A 14,063-nucleotide genomic window follows, 5' to 3' on the forward strand; every position below is an offset into this window, starting at 1 on the left:
TGGTATCTCTGGGCAGACCAATGTTATATCAATATTCTCTTTGCAGCAAGATGGCCTAGATCAGATTAATGAGGGAATAAAGCACATTGTTTTGGTGGACTTTATTTATTGTTACTTATATGTTAAACCACATGCACACAAGTTTTCCTATACTGCCATATATCATACTTTCATATGTCACTTACTTACTGTCACTCATTTACTTTTTAGGGTCTTGGGTTTGGTGTGTCCTTAATAAAGAATGATGCCTTAAGAAGAAATGATGGCTTGGATTACCAGAAGGAGATTCGACTGCAAGTATCTTTTTTCACGTTTTATAATGCAGTGATATTATGCTAATGATGCACAAAACAAGCACCTGTATTATATCCTTCTCTATAGATGAGCATCTATCTATAGTAATAATTAGCTAAAATAGAGCAACAGTACATGGGATGCACAGATATAGTGCATTTACAGCCATGTTAAACCCAAACTGTGTCCTGTTCCTGCAGATGGTGTCGATCGTTCCTGTTCAGTCTGTTCTTCGGGATCCCCGTCATAGGTCTGATGATCTACATGATGGTGATGGAGAAGATGCATGGAGAACATGGAGGATACATACCAGGAATGCAGAACTTGCTGCCCGGACTCTCAATACTCAACCTGATCTTTTTCTTGCTCTGTACCCTGGTCCAGGTGCCATTTCATTTCTAACCTCAAGGAGTACAGGACATGCACGCTGCCATTTAAATGTTCTATTAGGATTTAATCCTGTCTACAGAATGAGGTTTATTAAAGATGGATTTGCTTTAAGGTAGACCAATCAAGCCAAGAGAAGAGAAGGTATAGAAGCTAATGAAGTATGTTATTAAACTCCAGATGATTTTTCCATTTTCTTTTTTTTTACTCTCATATTTTACTATCAGTTAGTTGGGGGGAGGGGCTCTCCCTAAATAAGGTCACGAAACAAAAATGGAAAATGATATACTAGATGCCCTTTCCATATAAGATGAGGCACAAGTATTTCCTCATGAACCTACATTACATGATTTCATTTTTGTGCGCTTTGCCATCTACCCAATCAGATTTGAGGATTTAACATACATAAACAACTGTTGAGTTTATTTATAAATAGACATTTATGGAGGGGGGGTTCAAGTCAAACTGGGACTTGTGGTAAAATTTTTGGTGTAAAAAGACATGAAACGGGCAGTCGAGTCATACTTCTGCTTTGTTATGATAACAATGCATATCTAAGTATCCTAATTTTGATTTTGTCCATCTTTCTTTCTGTACCCCTGCCAGATTTTCGGAGGCCGATACTTTTATATCCAAGCCTATCGTTCTCTGAGACACGGCGTAGCCAACATGGACGTGCTCATCGTTCTGGCCACTACCATTGCGTACATTTACTCCTGTGTTGTTCTGGTGGTAGCCATGTGCGAGAAGGCCAAGCAAAGTCCGGTCACATTTTTCGACACACCTCCCATGCTGTTTGTTTTCATTAGCCTTGGACGCCTGCTGGAGCACATTGCCAAGGTAAAAAAAAAAAAATCATAGAATCCCTAGAAACTCTGTCATGTTATAGCAGGTCAGAATTGAAAGTCGTATAAGTAGTAAAGAATATTTTTCAGTAGTAAAACTGACATTTCGATTGTTGTTGGACTTTAATTCAAACCAAAAAGTACAGCATACATGACGTACTGGATGGTCTTTGTGTTCATTGTTGCCAAATCTGGAGTTTTCCTGAAAAACCTGGCTATAGTTAAACTGTTGATGTTCATATTATGTTTCGTAGACTGAAATTTGTCCGTTTGGCAGACACTAGATTCATTCTTCCAGTCTATAAGGAAGTAGAGTTTAAAATGTAACTTACATACGTACATACTGAGTACACAATGGACTTCTTTTAGAATGAAACAAGATCATTACTGACTCACGTTCTCTGTTATGTTTGTGTGGAGCGTCTCCCTCTAAATTAGTTTTTGGTTTAAAAAAGATAACATTTTATTAGCTTTAATGTGAAAAACAACTTGTTATGACTACAGGGGTTGATCAATACAAATAAGGGGCCAAATTAATAGAAATAAGGTAACTAAACTATATATGCATATACATATGATACTTGTGCATATTATACTAATATACTGTATTGTGCATCAGTGGATCTTTCTAAGAAAACAATTTGAAGCGACTCTTTATTTGTGAAATTCTCTTTAATAATAAGGGATTCGATAATTCAAATAATGAAACAGTTTTTAACTATTGTTTCTTACTTTGTGAATGTTAATGTATATTTCCGTAACTTGATAAGAATGTATAGATTTCCGGAAAGTAGATGTTGGGATTTTGATATACAATGATGTGGTTGTAACAGCAACATAGAGACACATGTGCCGAAAGAACAACAAGATTTATACATTCCTCATTGCGCAATGCAAAGGAACACTGATACGCAGTTGAGTCATTCTGGATTTTTGTGGATTGTTGCTCAAAGCTGCTCTCTGTTTGCCGTCTAACTGAGGTTAAAGTCGTGTCCTCTTATCTCTGCCCCGTCATTCAACCCACTCACTTCCTGCACGTGGCTCAGATATGACACTGTCGTAAATTAGATCTGTGATGGTTTATTTTTTTCTTTCTAAGAACAAATCCAGTTTTCAAATCTGGGTTTTGCCCAACTTTTAAGCTCAACTTATTATCACTTATTATGTAAACCATCACTTATTTTCTGATGTAGAAAAGCTTTTAGTATTAAGATAAAACATTCAGCAAACATAGTGCTTATTTTGTGTCTTTGCAGAGAAAGACGTCAAAAGCGCTGGCCAAACTTATGTCTCTGCAAGCCACAGATGCGACGATAGTGACACTGGGCCCTGAGAACTCCATCATCAGGTATGAATTATTCATATGACATGACATCACCGATGCACTATGAAAGATGAACTGCAGCTGTTACAGAAGATCTGCAGCATTTGGGCCATTACTCGTACTGTACATGAATTTTCTAAAGTTAATTATATGAAGTGCTGTAAATACACCAGTAATTAGTGATTATTGTGGATTAAAAAGCCAAAACACTACGTGCTAGGCATAAAAATACATTGCACAAAAGCAGGTCCGCTATGTGCCTTAATGTTTCACGGTGTCCTTTAAAGCGAGGAACAGATCTCAGTGGAGCTGGTGCAGAGAGGAGACGTGGTTAAAGTAGCACCTGGTGGAAAGTTTCCTGTCGATGGGAAGGTAATTGAGGGAAACTCCATGGCTGATGAGTCTCTGATCACAGGTACCAGTGAATCTCACCTCATGTCAATCAAACATGTGACATTTTTTCCTGATTGCATATTACATAACACGTGCATTCTATAAAATCTTACATTCTTTTTAATATTAAACTTGCATATAATATTAGTGCTAGCTTTTTAACGTCTTATCATGTTAGCTCCAAGTACAAGGTATTTTGGCTAATTTTAGCTAGCTAGGGTTACTTAGAAACTAGCTTGTGAGCTAACAGCACAGTTGATCAAAAAGGAGGTGGTAATAAAAATTATTTTGCAGAATTTTGCTAGCAGTTGTTCACTAGCTTGCTGACTAACATCACGTACTAGACATCTCGACAATCTAATGTATAACTAGCTCAATAAGATGAACCAAAACAATGTAAAAAAAGGGGCTTTCAAGTCAAACCCGGACTTGTGATGAAATTTCTCGTGAATTTAGAAATTGCAAAACTGATTGACATTTACAGCACAGTACGGTGATGAGACTCTTCACCGCAGTAAAACATTTAAACATTGCAAATGTTTTAAAAAAGGCACAAATGACGATCTCAGTCGAGGTGGCTCGGAACCCACTAATGCCTGATCTTTGTAAGTTGCCAGATAACTTGTCAAGAATGTGTGGAAGAGATGCATCTGTCTGTGGGAACTGTACACACAATCATTCACCAACACCACCTGCACATTACAACTGCAATTCGGTGGGAGTTATTGTCACATCCCTATACAGCCCTGACCTCGCTCCACATGTTTAGGCCATTGAAGGATTTCCTGGGAGGCACTGGAGCAGGCAGTCTGATTATGGCTTCAGAGTACTGTGCAAACTTTTCTACTTTCTACTACCATTATTATGCATAATCAAAAGTCCTGCTTTGACTTGAACACCCTCAATACATTTGTTCTTTAAAAAAAAATCTGACTTTGATGATTGTTTGCAACAATAGTTACAAAGTTGAATGAGATTTCAATTTATTTTCAGGAACAAACCTGCACCTAATGTTAATGCTAGCACCTTAGACTACAAGTTGGTGGATTGTTTGAGATAAGCTAGCTAGATAGCTAGCTATGAATTAATGTTACAATTTTAAGTTTAGTTTGATAAAATGACCTGATCACTATCTTCTCTAGCCTTTGTGTGCTAGACTGCTAACTAGCTAACTTGGCTTTCTAATGTACAGTGGAACCTCGGATTACGAGTAACACGGTTTACGAGTGTTTTGAAAACCAAGCAAAGATTTTTAATAAATTTTGTCCTGGTTTACGAGCACCGAGTATCACGCATCCACTCCTTGCTTTGACGCAGAGCGTCACGTGATCACAACTAAGCCAACTGTTTTTCTCTCTCTTGCTCTGTGGAATTGTGGGTAATCGTCTCCCCTACTGGGTCTTAGTGTGCTTCTCTCACTGGTATAATCAACATCTGTGAATGCATGTACTGTTTACTATAACACTGTGACCACGTGTGTGTGAAACATATTTTATTTTGTGTTTGTAAGCATGTGTTTGCAGCGCGTGTGTATTGTTTATTATAACACACGTCTGTGCGCGCGTATAAGGCAAAAGCAAGTCTCATTAGAGGGTAAAGATCTATTTTTTCTCTCCCTCTTTGTATCAGCCTCTCGTGTTTCACTTTATGTGTGTAGGAGGCCGGAAGAGGATGGGGTGGGAGGGGGACTATAAAGGCGTGTGTGTGTGTGTGTGTGTGTGCGCGTAATTTGACACAGTGCTCCTTTACTCACACCAACACACACACACACACACACACACACACACACACTCTCTCCTTTACCGCCCCCCTCCCAACCCTTCCTACTCTCGGCTTCGCACACATACACACGCACACTCTCTGCCTTACACAGAAACTCCGCTCTGTGCAGGTTATTTGTTCTTTTGTTTTTTATGTTCCTTGCTAATTTTTCTGATGAAACAGTCTCTCCGTTAATATACGTATATATACACATACACACACACAGCGCCTGCGTGCATAAACGGAAACACTTAAATGTCGGGAATTATTTTTACTTTTTTTAAAGGTAAAGTGCAGGTTAATTTGTTTTATTTTTACTTTATATTTTGTATTAATTATTTTTATGTATTTATTTTATTCGGCTGTAGAATGAATACTTTGAGTTTCCATTATTTCTTATGGGAAACTTAAACTTGGTTTACAAGTGTTTTGGAATACGAGCCCCCTTCCTGAATTAATTATGCTCGTAATCCAAGGTTCCACTGTACTGTATATCTAGCTAAGTAATATAAAGTGCAACAGCATGGTGTGTGACGTTAACAAATTCTAACTATTGGGTTTAAACTGAAACCTACTCCTTGTCACCTTTCTGATTTACATTGTTTAAAGTTTCACTTTTCAACTTCAGAAGCTCAGTGTGTGGGTGACAGTGAGGTGTCACTCAGCGAACCAGTTCGCCCAGTGTCTAAACATAAGCAGCAGTGTTCATTTGTGGCGTTGTGTTACATCAGGAGAGCCCATGCCAGTCAAAAAGAAGCCTGGCAGTTTTGTGATCGCGGGCTCAATTAACGCTCACGGAGCGCTGCTAGTCGAGGCCACACACGTAGGAGCCGAAACAACGCTCAGCCAGATCGTCCGTCTGGTGGAGGAGGCGCAGACGTCCAAGGTAAAACACACAGACAAAATTTGTACACACAGCTAGGGAAACATGTAGACATTTACAAACAAAGTACATAGCCGGATTTCTGCTAGGTCTGCCACAGACCGCTCCAGAAATAATGGCACCCTTTAAATCAATGGATTAGAATGATTAAGCGAGATAAACATTGCACAAACACACACCAACACACACACACACACACACACACAAACATACACGCAACTTTAATTACCTGGAAGTTAATTTGTTTGTAATTATGAATGTGTCGTGATTGTCTTGCTCAGGCACCGATCCAGCAATTTGCAGACAAGCTGAGCGGTTACTTCGTCCCTTTCATCGTGTTTGTCTCCGTGGCAACGCTGGCAGCATGGCTCATTATTGGGGCTTTTGACTTTGACATCGTGGCAAAGTATTTTCCCGTGAGTAATGTCAGCAATTTAACAACATGGCTTCCTTGATTGCTTTTCCTACTGCAATTATTCTATTAGCCTGTTTATTAGTTTATCTTTCATCCCATGTGTCTCTGTTTGTCCAAACCTTAAAATCTGTATCTAACGGTCGTGTCTTCTGCTTAGAACTACGATAAGAATATCTCCAAAATCGACATAGTGGTGCGTTTCGCCTTCCAAGCTTCCATCACCGTTTTGTCTATCGCCTGCCCTTGTTCTCTCGGCCTGGCGACACCCACGGCGGTGATGGTGGGGACCGGAGTCGGGGCGCAGAACGGCATTCTTATCAAGGGTGGAGAACCGCTAGAGATGGCTCACAAGGCATGGATCTTCTTTCTCATTTCCAGTCTTATTAATATTGTTATTTTTTTTATTCCACTCAATATAATACCCAACATTTTTATATACTTAGTCGTAATTTAATATCATATTATGAAGATACTGTATACTGATATACCAAAAGCCATGATAATATCTTATTCGATTATACCAGAAGATGTTTATTCATTTCCTTGACTTGTTTGCTATATGATAGCAAAATTTAAGATAAAGTATGTTTCCTCCCTACATGGTTTCTTGCTGCTCGTGTTTCCGGGTGCAGATTAAAGCAGTAATGTTCGATAAAACAGGCACCATCACGAACGGGGTTCCCCGGGTCACCCGGGTGCTGATTCTATGGGATCGGGCACGTTTGCCTCTTCGGAAAGTTCTAGCTGTAGTGGGCACCGCAGAGGCCAGCAGCGAACACCCACTGGGCATGGCAGTCGCCAAACACTGCAAAGAGGTATACACACACACACACACACACACACACACACACAATAACATTACGTTTTTCAACAAAGGACATTCCATTTTTTCATGCCTGCAACTTTCTCTGTTTGACTCCTCTTCCAAATGCACTGTTTCAGTGTTTATGTAAATGAGGTATTGCTGAGCCACGCCCCTACTAAAGAACAGCAGAACTTAGCAACAAACCATGGGAAGGGCTCTTCTTATGAGGTTAAATTGGGGTGATAATCTAACAGACTTATTTAAACCCTGACCAATACATAAATAAAAAAGCAGGCATGGCGGACATGGTTGGAAATTGATAAAGTTCAGTATGGTAGCGGTAACACTGTTTCACTGTAATTTAGATTTTATTTCTATAACAGCATGAGCAATGTCATTTTCTTTAATTTCCTGCTTTTTTTTTTTTTTTTACATGGTCTGACGTACTGGAGATGATTCAGAGGCGTGTGTGTGTGTGTGTGTTCCCTTACTGCAGGAGCTTGGCACAGAGACACTGGGCTTCTGCCATGACTTCCAGGCAGTACCAGGTTGTGGGATCAGCTGTAGAGTTTCCAACATCGAGGAGCTCCTGCAGACCAGCACAGAGACACAAGGCACACAAATACCGACAAACGCACACAACCCGACTTGTGTCACCCTCCAGGGAGCCACCACGGATGAGAGTAGATTAGTTACAGATGGAGACGTGGGATCAGGTTAATATCGTGGCTTCATAGTGCCCTCTAGTGTTAGAACTGGCTGCTACAACAACTCTGTGACTGTTTTGTCAGTTTGTTTCTTGTTGTGAATGTGTGTACAGGATCTCCTTCATATTCTGTCCTGATTGGGAACAGGAAGTGGATGCAGAGGAATGGATTACACGTCACTGTGGACGTAGACGAAGCCATGAGCAGCCACGAGACAAAAGGACAAACGGCTATTTTGGTTGCTATAGATGGTACAGACCAACATATAAGAGATGTCTGATATGTAGCCTATTTAAATTTGTTATATTAATATTGGCACTCTTAAAGATAGTGGGTCAAAATTATTAGGGTATTTAAATTTTTTTATTCATCAAAAACATTTTAAGGTTTTTTAACTAGTTGTATTTTATGTGTATGTAATGTAAGTATCACTGGAGGAGTGGTTAGCACTGTCACCTTGCACCTCCAGGGTCTGGGTTCGATTCCCAGCCAGGTTCGATCATCATGATTTAACCTTTGAGAAACTTCTGGTTATTTAATTACATTCTCCAGGAATAGATTTTCTTTCCTGTTTCTCAAGGCTGTAAACATGATGTTGCACAGATGTCATTTTTTTAAACACCATCATCATGTGAAACATCTGGCCTAACAAGCTTTTCATGAAATTCATTGATAGCCCTACTGTACGAGGTGTACGATTCTTCCTGTATCAGCTGACAGATCTGCCTGTGTGTGTCTCAGGTGTGCTGTGTGCGATGTTGGCTATAGCAGACACAGTGAAAGAGGAGTCGGCTCTGGCAGTACACACTCTGAGCCGGATGGGGATAGATGTTATGATGATCACCGGAGACAACCGCCGCACTGCTAAAGCCATCGCTACACAGGTGCCAGTCACGTCCGCTGACGCGCTTCCTCCGTTCATGTTTGTGCAGACCAAACATTTTTTTAAAACTTAGACGGAGTACTGGTTCCTGATTAAATTTGTTACTTGCTCTACATTGCTACTTGTGTATTTGTGCACACCGCCCCTGACTGTGAAAAGCTCCTCCTCAAAATCTTTTAAAAAAAATGATTATTTGATACTTGATACTGATTTGTGTGGAAGATGATTAGAGTCAATGTTAAAAATAATGTGTTCTGACTTGTTTCTTTAGATATTAAGTGAACAAGTCAGATTTTTGATATTAACATTAGAATTCTCAGATTAAAGTTAGAATTATGAGAGAAAAAGACAGAATTCTGGGATTAAAGTCCATTCTTTCATTAAACTTTCCTGAATTCTGAAAGTAAAATTTAGAATTCTAAGATTAAAGTTAGAACTTTGGGAGATTAAAGTCAGACTTCTAAGATTAAAGTCAGAATTCTGAGATAAAAGTTTACATTCTGAGATTAAAGTTAGAATTAGAAAATTTAGGTCAGAACTCTGAGATTAAAGTCAGAATTCTGAGATTAAAGTAAGAATTCTGAGATTAAAGTAAGAATTCTGAGATTAAAGTAAGAATTCTGAGATTAAAGTAAGAATTCTGAGATTGAAGTAAGAATTCTGAGATTAAAGTAAGAATTCTGAGATTAAAGTAAGAATTCTGAGATTAAAGTAAGAATTCTGAGATTAAAGTTAGAATTCCGAGATTAAAGTCAGAATTCCGAGATTGAAGTCAGAATTCTGAGATTGAAGTTAGAATTCTGAGAGAAAAGTCAGAATTCTGAGATTAAAGTCAGAATTCCGAGATTAAAGTCAGAATTCCGAGATTAAAGTCAGAATTCCGAGATTAAAGTTAGAATTCTGAGATTAAAGTCAGAATACTGTGATTAAAGTCAGAATACTGTGATTAAAGTCAGAATTCGGAGATTAAAGTCAGAATTCGGAGATTAAAGTTAGAATTCGGAGATTAAAGTCAGAATTCGGAGATTAAAGTCAGAATTCGGAGATTAAAGTTAGAATTCGGAGATTAAAGTAAGAATTCTGAGATTAAAGTCAGAATTCTGAGATTAAAGTCAGAATTCGGAGATTAAAGTCAGAATTTGGAGATTAAAGTCAGAACTCTGAGATTAAAGTCCGAATTCGGAGATTAAAGTCCGAATCCGGAGATTAAAGTCCGAATTCGGAGATTAAAGTTAGACTTCTGAGATTAAAGTTAGAATTCTGAGATAAAAGTTTAGATTCTGAGATAAAAGTTTAGATTCTGAGATTAAAGTTAGAATTTGGAGATTAAAGTCATAATTCTGAGATTAAAGTTAGAATTCTGCAATTAAAGTCATAATTCTGCGATTAAAGTCAGAATTTGGAGATTAAAGTTAGAATTCTGAGATTAAAGTTAGACTTCTGAGATTAAAGTTAGTGTGTGTTTGTGTGTGTGTGTGTGTGTGTACATTTCCACTCTCTCACACAGGTTGGCATTAAGAAAGTGTTCTCAGAGGTCTTGCCCTCTCACAAGGTGGCTAAAGTGCAGGAGCTGCAGGAGAAAGGGCTAAAGGTTGCCATGGTGGGTGACGGGGTCAACGACTCACCCGCTCTCGCTCGCGCTGACCTGGGCATCGCCATTGGCACGGGCACTGACGTGGCCATCGAGGCCGCAGACATAGTCCTTATCCGGGTGCGTCTGAGGAAGGGCTATAACATTTCAACAGGATTTAGAGTCATTTCCTGATTTAAAAAAAGCACTTACACTTTACTTTTCCCCCTGGTGACAGAATGATCTGCTGGACGTTGTGGCCAGCATCGAGTTGTCCAAAAAGACGGTGCGGCAAATCCGAATCAACTTTGTGTTTGCTCTCTTTTATAACCTGCTTGGGATACCAATTGCAGCTGGTGAGGAGCAGACACACACATTTATGTTGATAATGCTTTTTGGTGAATTTCTAAACACTATTAGGCTCAGGAGATGTGTTTACAGATATTTTTGTGCCATGTATGTGTTCAGGTGTGTTTTTGCCAGTGGGTTTGGTGCTCCAGCCGTGGATGGCCTCCGCTGCCATGGCTGCATCCTCCGTCTCGGTGGTGCTCTCCTCTTTACTGCTGCACTGGTGAGAAAGCTTCGGCTTTTACGATTCATTTAACGGCGCTCTCAGCCGTGACCTTCAGGATTAATTCACACCAAAAGTCGTTACAGTACCATAGCTCGTGCTAGGTTTTGGCATTAATATATTGTAGATCAATACAAAGCATTATGTGTACAGAATAATGCAGATGATGCAGTGTGGTTTTAAAAATACGAGTACAACCATGTGTGAGTATCTTTTCTCTGCTCTCTCTCAGCTATAAGAAAAATTCAGTGGATCAATACGAATCGAACCGCATGCGCAGCATCGGGTCATCTCAGGTCAGCACTCACGTGGGGTTGGAGGAGAGGCGATGCAGTCCCCGAACCCTTCGCCGCAGTCGCTCCAGAACCTCTCAATCTCCATCAGACTCGCACTCCGAGTCTGATCGCCACTCCCTGCTCGGGTACGACCAGCGCGGCCAGGAATTTACAGTGTAGGAGGCCAGAGTTTACAAGCTGCCAATGCGGGACGAAGGCTTACAGGAGATACGTCTCTATTTATTGTAAAATGGAACCCGATCTCAGAAAAACAGGGTGAATACAAACCTTGTGCTTTTTACACAGTAAAATATGGGCATAAAAAAAAAAAATTATATATATATATATATAATTTTTTTTTTTTTTTAATTATTAAAGTTTTTTGTGCTGAAAAAAAACATGCGATAGTTAGATGCATCATATGTGCATGCTCATGCGTGAGAAAGTTTTACCGAAATGTAATACTCGCCCATCTGTTGGTAACACTTTTTCAAGTTCACAATGAGATCACGATGAGATTTAAGATTGCTCTGCTCTCTGGTTGGGAAGAGGTGATAAGCTGACTGATGGGTGGGATCTGGCAGGACTAAACAAGCAATAAGTAGGTTTTACTGTAAATTAGACATTGGTCGTCTGTTCAGGTTCCCACAGCATTTACAGCAAGTGTACCTGTACATAACTATTTTGCTTAGCTTTTGCATTAATATCATATTCATATTGTATTCATGATGTATGTCGCAACCTTGAATCTAAAGGACCCTTAATGCATAATTACACAGACTTAAGAATCCGCAGGTGTCTGTTTTTTTCTTCTTTTATTTATTTTTTCCTCACAAAATGAATCTTTTTTTTTCTGCACCATATCAGCAACAGGGGGCAGTAACGAGCAGATCATGTGTTAAAATGTTTTAAAGCTGAACTTTAAAGTGTCTGGATGGAAATATACAAACTTTATCCAGTATACTGTAGTGTACCACACATTTCACCCCAAAACAGCTCTTGTACAGAAAACTGGTTCGAGGAAAGCAGAGCGCTCTCATATGGCAGAGAAAGCACTTTAACATCAGCCTAAAGGATTCCCTTTAACACTCCTCAATAAACACTGAAACCTGGCATTCCCTTGTTTCCAGCTGTCCTGTCTGGCACGAGACCTCATCGCTGAAGGCACTCACATGGCAGAAGAACACAGAAGGAGGACAGCCATATCCAGATACTGTACATACTGTATGGGTGTTACATCAACACTGAAGATGGTCTTGGCCATCACGTCTACACTCTACAGCATACAATATCTATTTCTGTACACAAAAATAGTGGCAATAAATTTGGGGCCAACATGAACAGCATCATAGGCAAAATATAATAATAATAAAAAATACGACACAAAAAAGTAATCATCAATGTTTTTATTTAAAAAAATTAAGGATATGTTCAATTCAACCTTCAGAGATGCCATGACAAGGAATCTTTTCCTCTGTGTTTTTCTTTAAAGTGCACAATCGGGTTTTTTGTTCCATAAAAAAGTGGTATTTATCATACCAGTTGTACTGTATATCACCATGATGTACTGACAGACCGGTCCTCCCATCTCGCCTGCCCACCCGCTAACCGTCAGCTTACAGCTTCAAAGCCACAGTCAGAGATTTCAGACATATAACGGTGCGTCCTCAGCTCTGGAGGAAGTAGCAAACACGTGTACAAATTATTCTTCTGAAAAAATTCATTAATCAAGCTCAGGGAGATAATACACCGACAATGAAAATAAGCAAACAACATCTGAAAATTCATTAAAAATTACAGCATCTGGTTTACTATGCTATTTAAAATAAGAAAAATAAGAAAAAAAAATCAGTAAACCATTATTGTATAATCATATGTAAAGGTGCAAAACAATTGCATAACTATAGGATTTAAAAAGGCAAAGAAATAGATTTTAAAGCAGCAAGATATTAAGGTGGTTATTATGGTCTTCATCATTAACAAAAATAATAAATAATTCATATTCTATGATGATGATGATGAAGTTTTGTACATTTAAAATGCAACTCAAAGTAATTTACAGTGTAAAGAAAAGTTATTATATGATATGATATAATATATTATACTTTCTGTAAAATAAGGATAGATGGAGTTTGATTGATAATGACTGAGATAATGATGTACATAAACCCAAAGTCTAGACATTCAGTGATGTAAACAAATAAGGGATTTAAATGCTAGTATTACAATTTTTAATAAAAAAAAAAACCAAACATGTTTAAGATGAGCTCATTTCCTTTCATGTGGTAGTTATGAAGACGTGTGAGACCTGTGCACTGTAATAAAATCTAAAAATAGTGTGGGTTCTTTTTATTCCTATATATTTTTTAAATCGTGGTACATTTTTCCTTCTTTTTTCCTCCTGAAAACATGGGGGTGGAAAACTTTTGCACTTCACCATACAGTATATACAGATTTGAACATATTGTATAATAAAACATTTTAACAAAAAATAAAAAGATGATGATGCTAATGATTTCAAATGCAACTGAAAGCATAAAGAAAAGTAATTATTCACGGGGAAAAGGCTGGGCATTCAGTCAATAACAACCATTATGGGATTTAAAATCTCATATTACAGTTTGTAATTAAATGCCTAAAATGGTCTAATATGATCACATTTTCTTGCATGTGGTGGTTCTGAAGGCCGGTGGGAAATACTAGTAATATAATGTAAAATAATAAGTAATAAAATGTAAAATTATTTTTTTCCCCTAATAATATTTTTGTAAATTTAGATTTTAAATAATGGTTCCTTCACTTTTGGTTGTTGTTTCTTACCTTTAAGAGTCAGTGTACAACGCAGAACCAAAGAGTTCATTACAAATCTCTGATTGTGGCTTTAACCTTTGATTTCCAATTTTCCTCGACTGCACCCAGAAAACACTAATAAAAATGTTGGTGAAATTTC

General features: G+C 38.4%; 1 protein-coding gene across 2 annotated transcripts in view; it reads left to right on the forward strand.

The window, feature by feature from the left end:
- atp7b (ATPase copper transporting beta) overlaps nucleotides 1-11,423 on the forward strand; it is a 28,021-nt gene extending 16,598 nt beyond the window's left edge. For both annotated transcript variants that reach the window (XM_053499112.1, XM_053499111.1), the window contains 16 exons: nucleotides 211-293; nucleotides 495-678; nucleotides 1,288-1,521; nucleotides 2,783-2,874; nucleotides 3,138-3,265; nucleotides 5,736-5,890; nucleotides 6,169-6,303; nucleotides 6,460-6,654; nucleotides 6,935-7,117; nucleotides 7,604-7,823; nucleotides 7,928-8,065; nucleotides 8,556-8,698; nucleotides 10,205-10,408; nucleotides 10,506-10,623; nucleotides 10,736-10,838; nucleotides 11,071-11,423. In XM_053499112.1, coding sequence (XP_053355087.1) covers nucleotides 211-293; nucleotides 495-678; nucleotides 1,288-1,521; nucleotides 2,783-2,874; nucleotides 3,138-3,265; nucleotides 5,736-5,890; nucleotides 6,169-6,303; nucleotides 6,460-6,654; nucleotides 6,935-7,117; nucleotides 7,604-7,823; nucleotides 7,928-8,065; nucleotides 8,556-8,698; nucleotides 10,205-10,408; nucleotides 10,506-10,623; nucleotides 10,736-10,838; nucleotides 11,071-11,293 — 2,538 coding nt within the window. In that variant the 3' untranslated portion in view covers nucleotides 11,294-11,423. The remainder of the gene's footprint in view (nucleotides 1-210; nucleotides 294-494; nucleotides 679-1,287; nucleotides 1,522-2,782; nucleotides 2,875-3,137; nucleotides 3,266-5,735; nucleotides 5,891-6,168; nucleotides 6,304-6,459; nucleotides 6,655-6,934; nucleotides 7,118-7,603; nucleotides 7,824-7,927; nucleotides 8,066-8,555; nucleotides 8,699-10,204; nucleotides 10,409-10,505; nucleotides 10,624-10,735; nucleotides 10,839-11,070) is intronic.
- Nucleotides 11,424-14,063: the final 2,640 nt, after the last annotated feature.

Source organism: Clarias gariepinus, chromosome 6 (genome assembly GCF_024256425.1).
Source record: "Clarias gariepinus isolate MV-2021 ecotype Netherlands chromosome 6, CGAR_prim_01v2, whole genome shotgun sequence".
NCBI lineage: Eukaryota > Metazoa > Chordata > Actinopteri > Siluriformes > Clariidae > Clarias > Clarias gariepinus.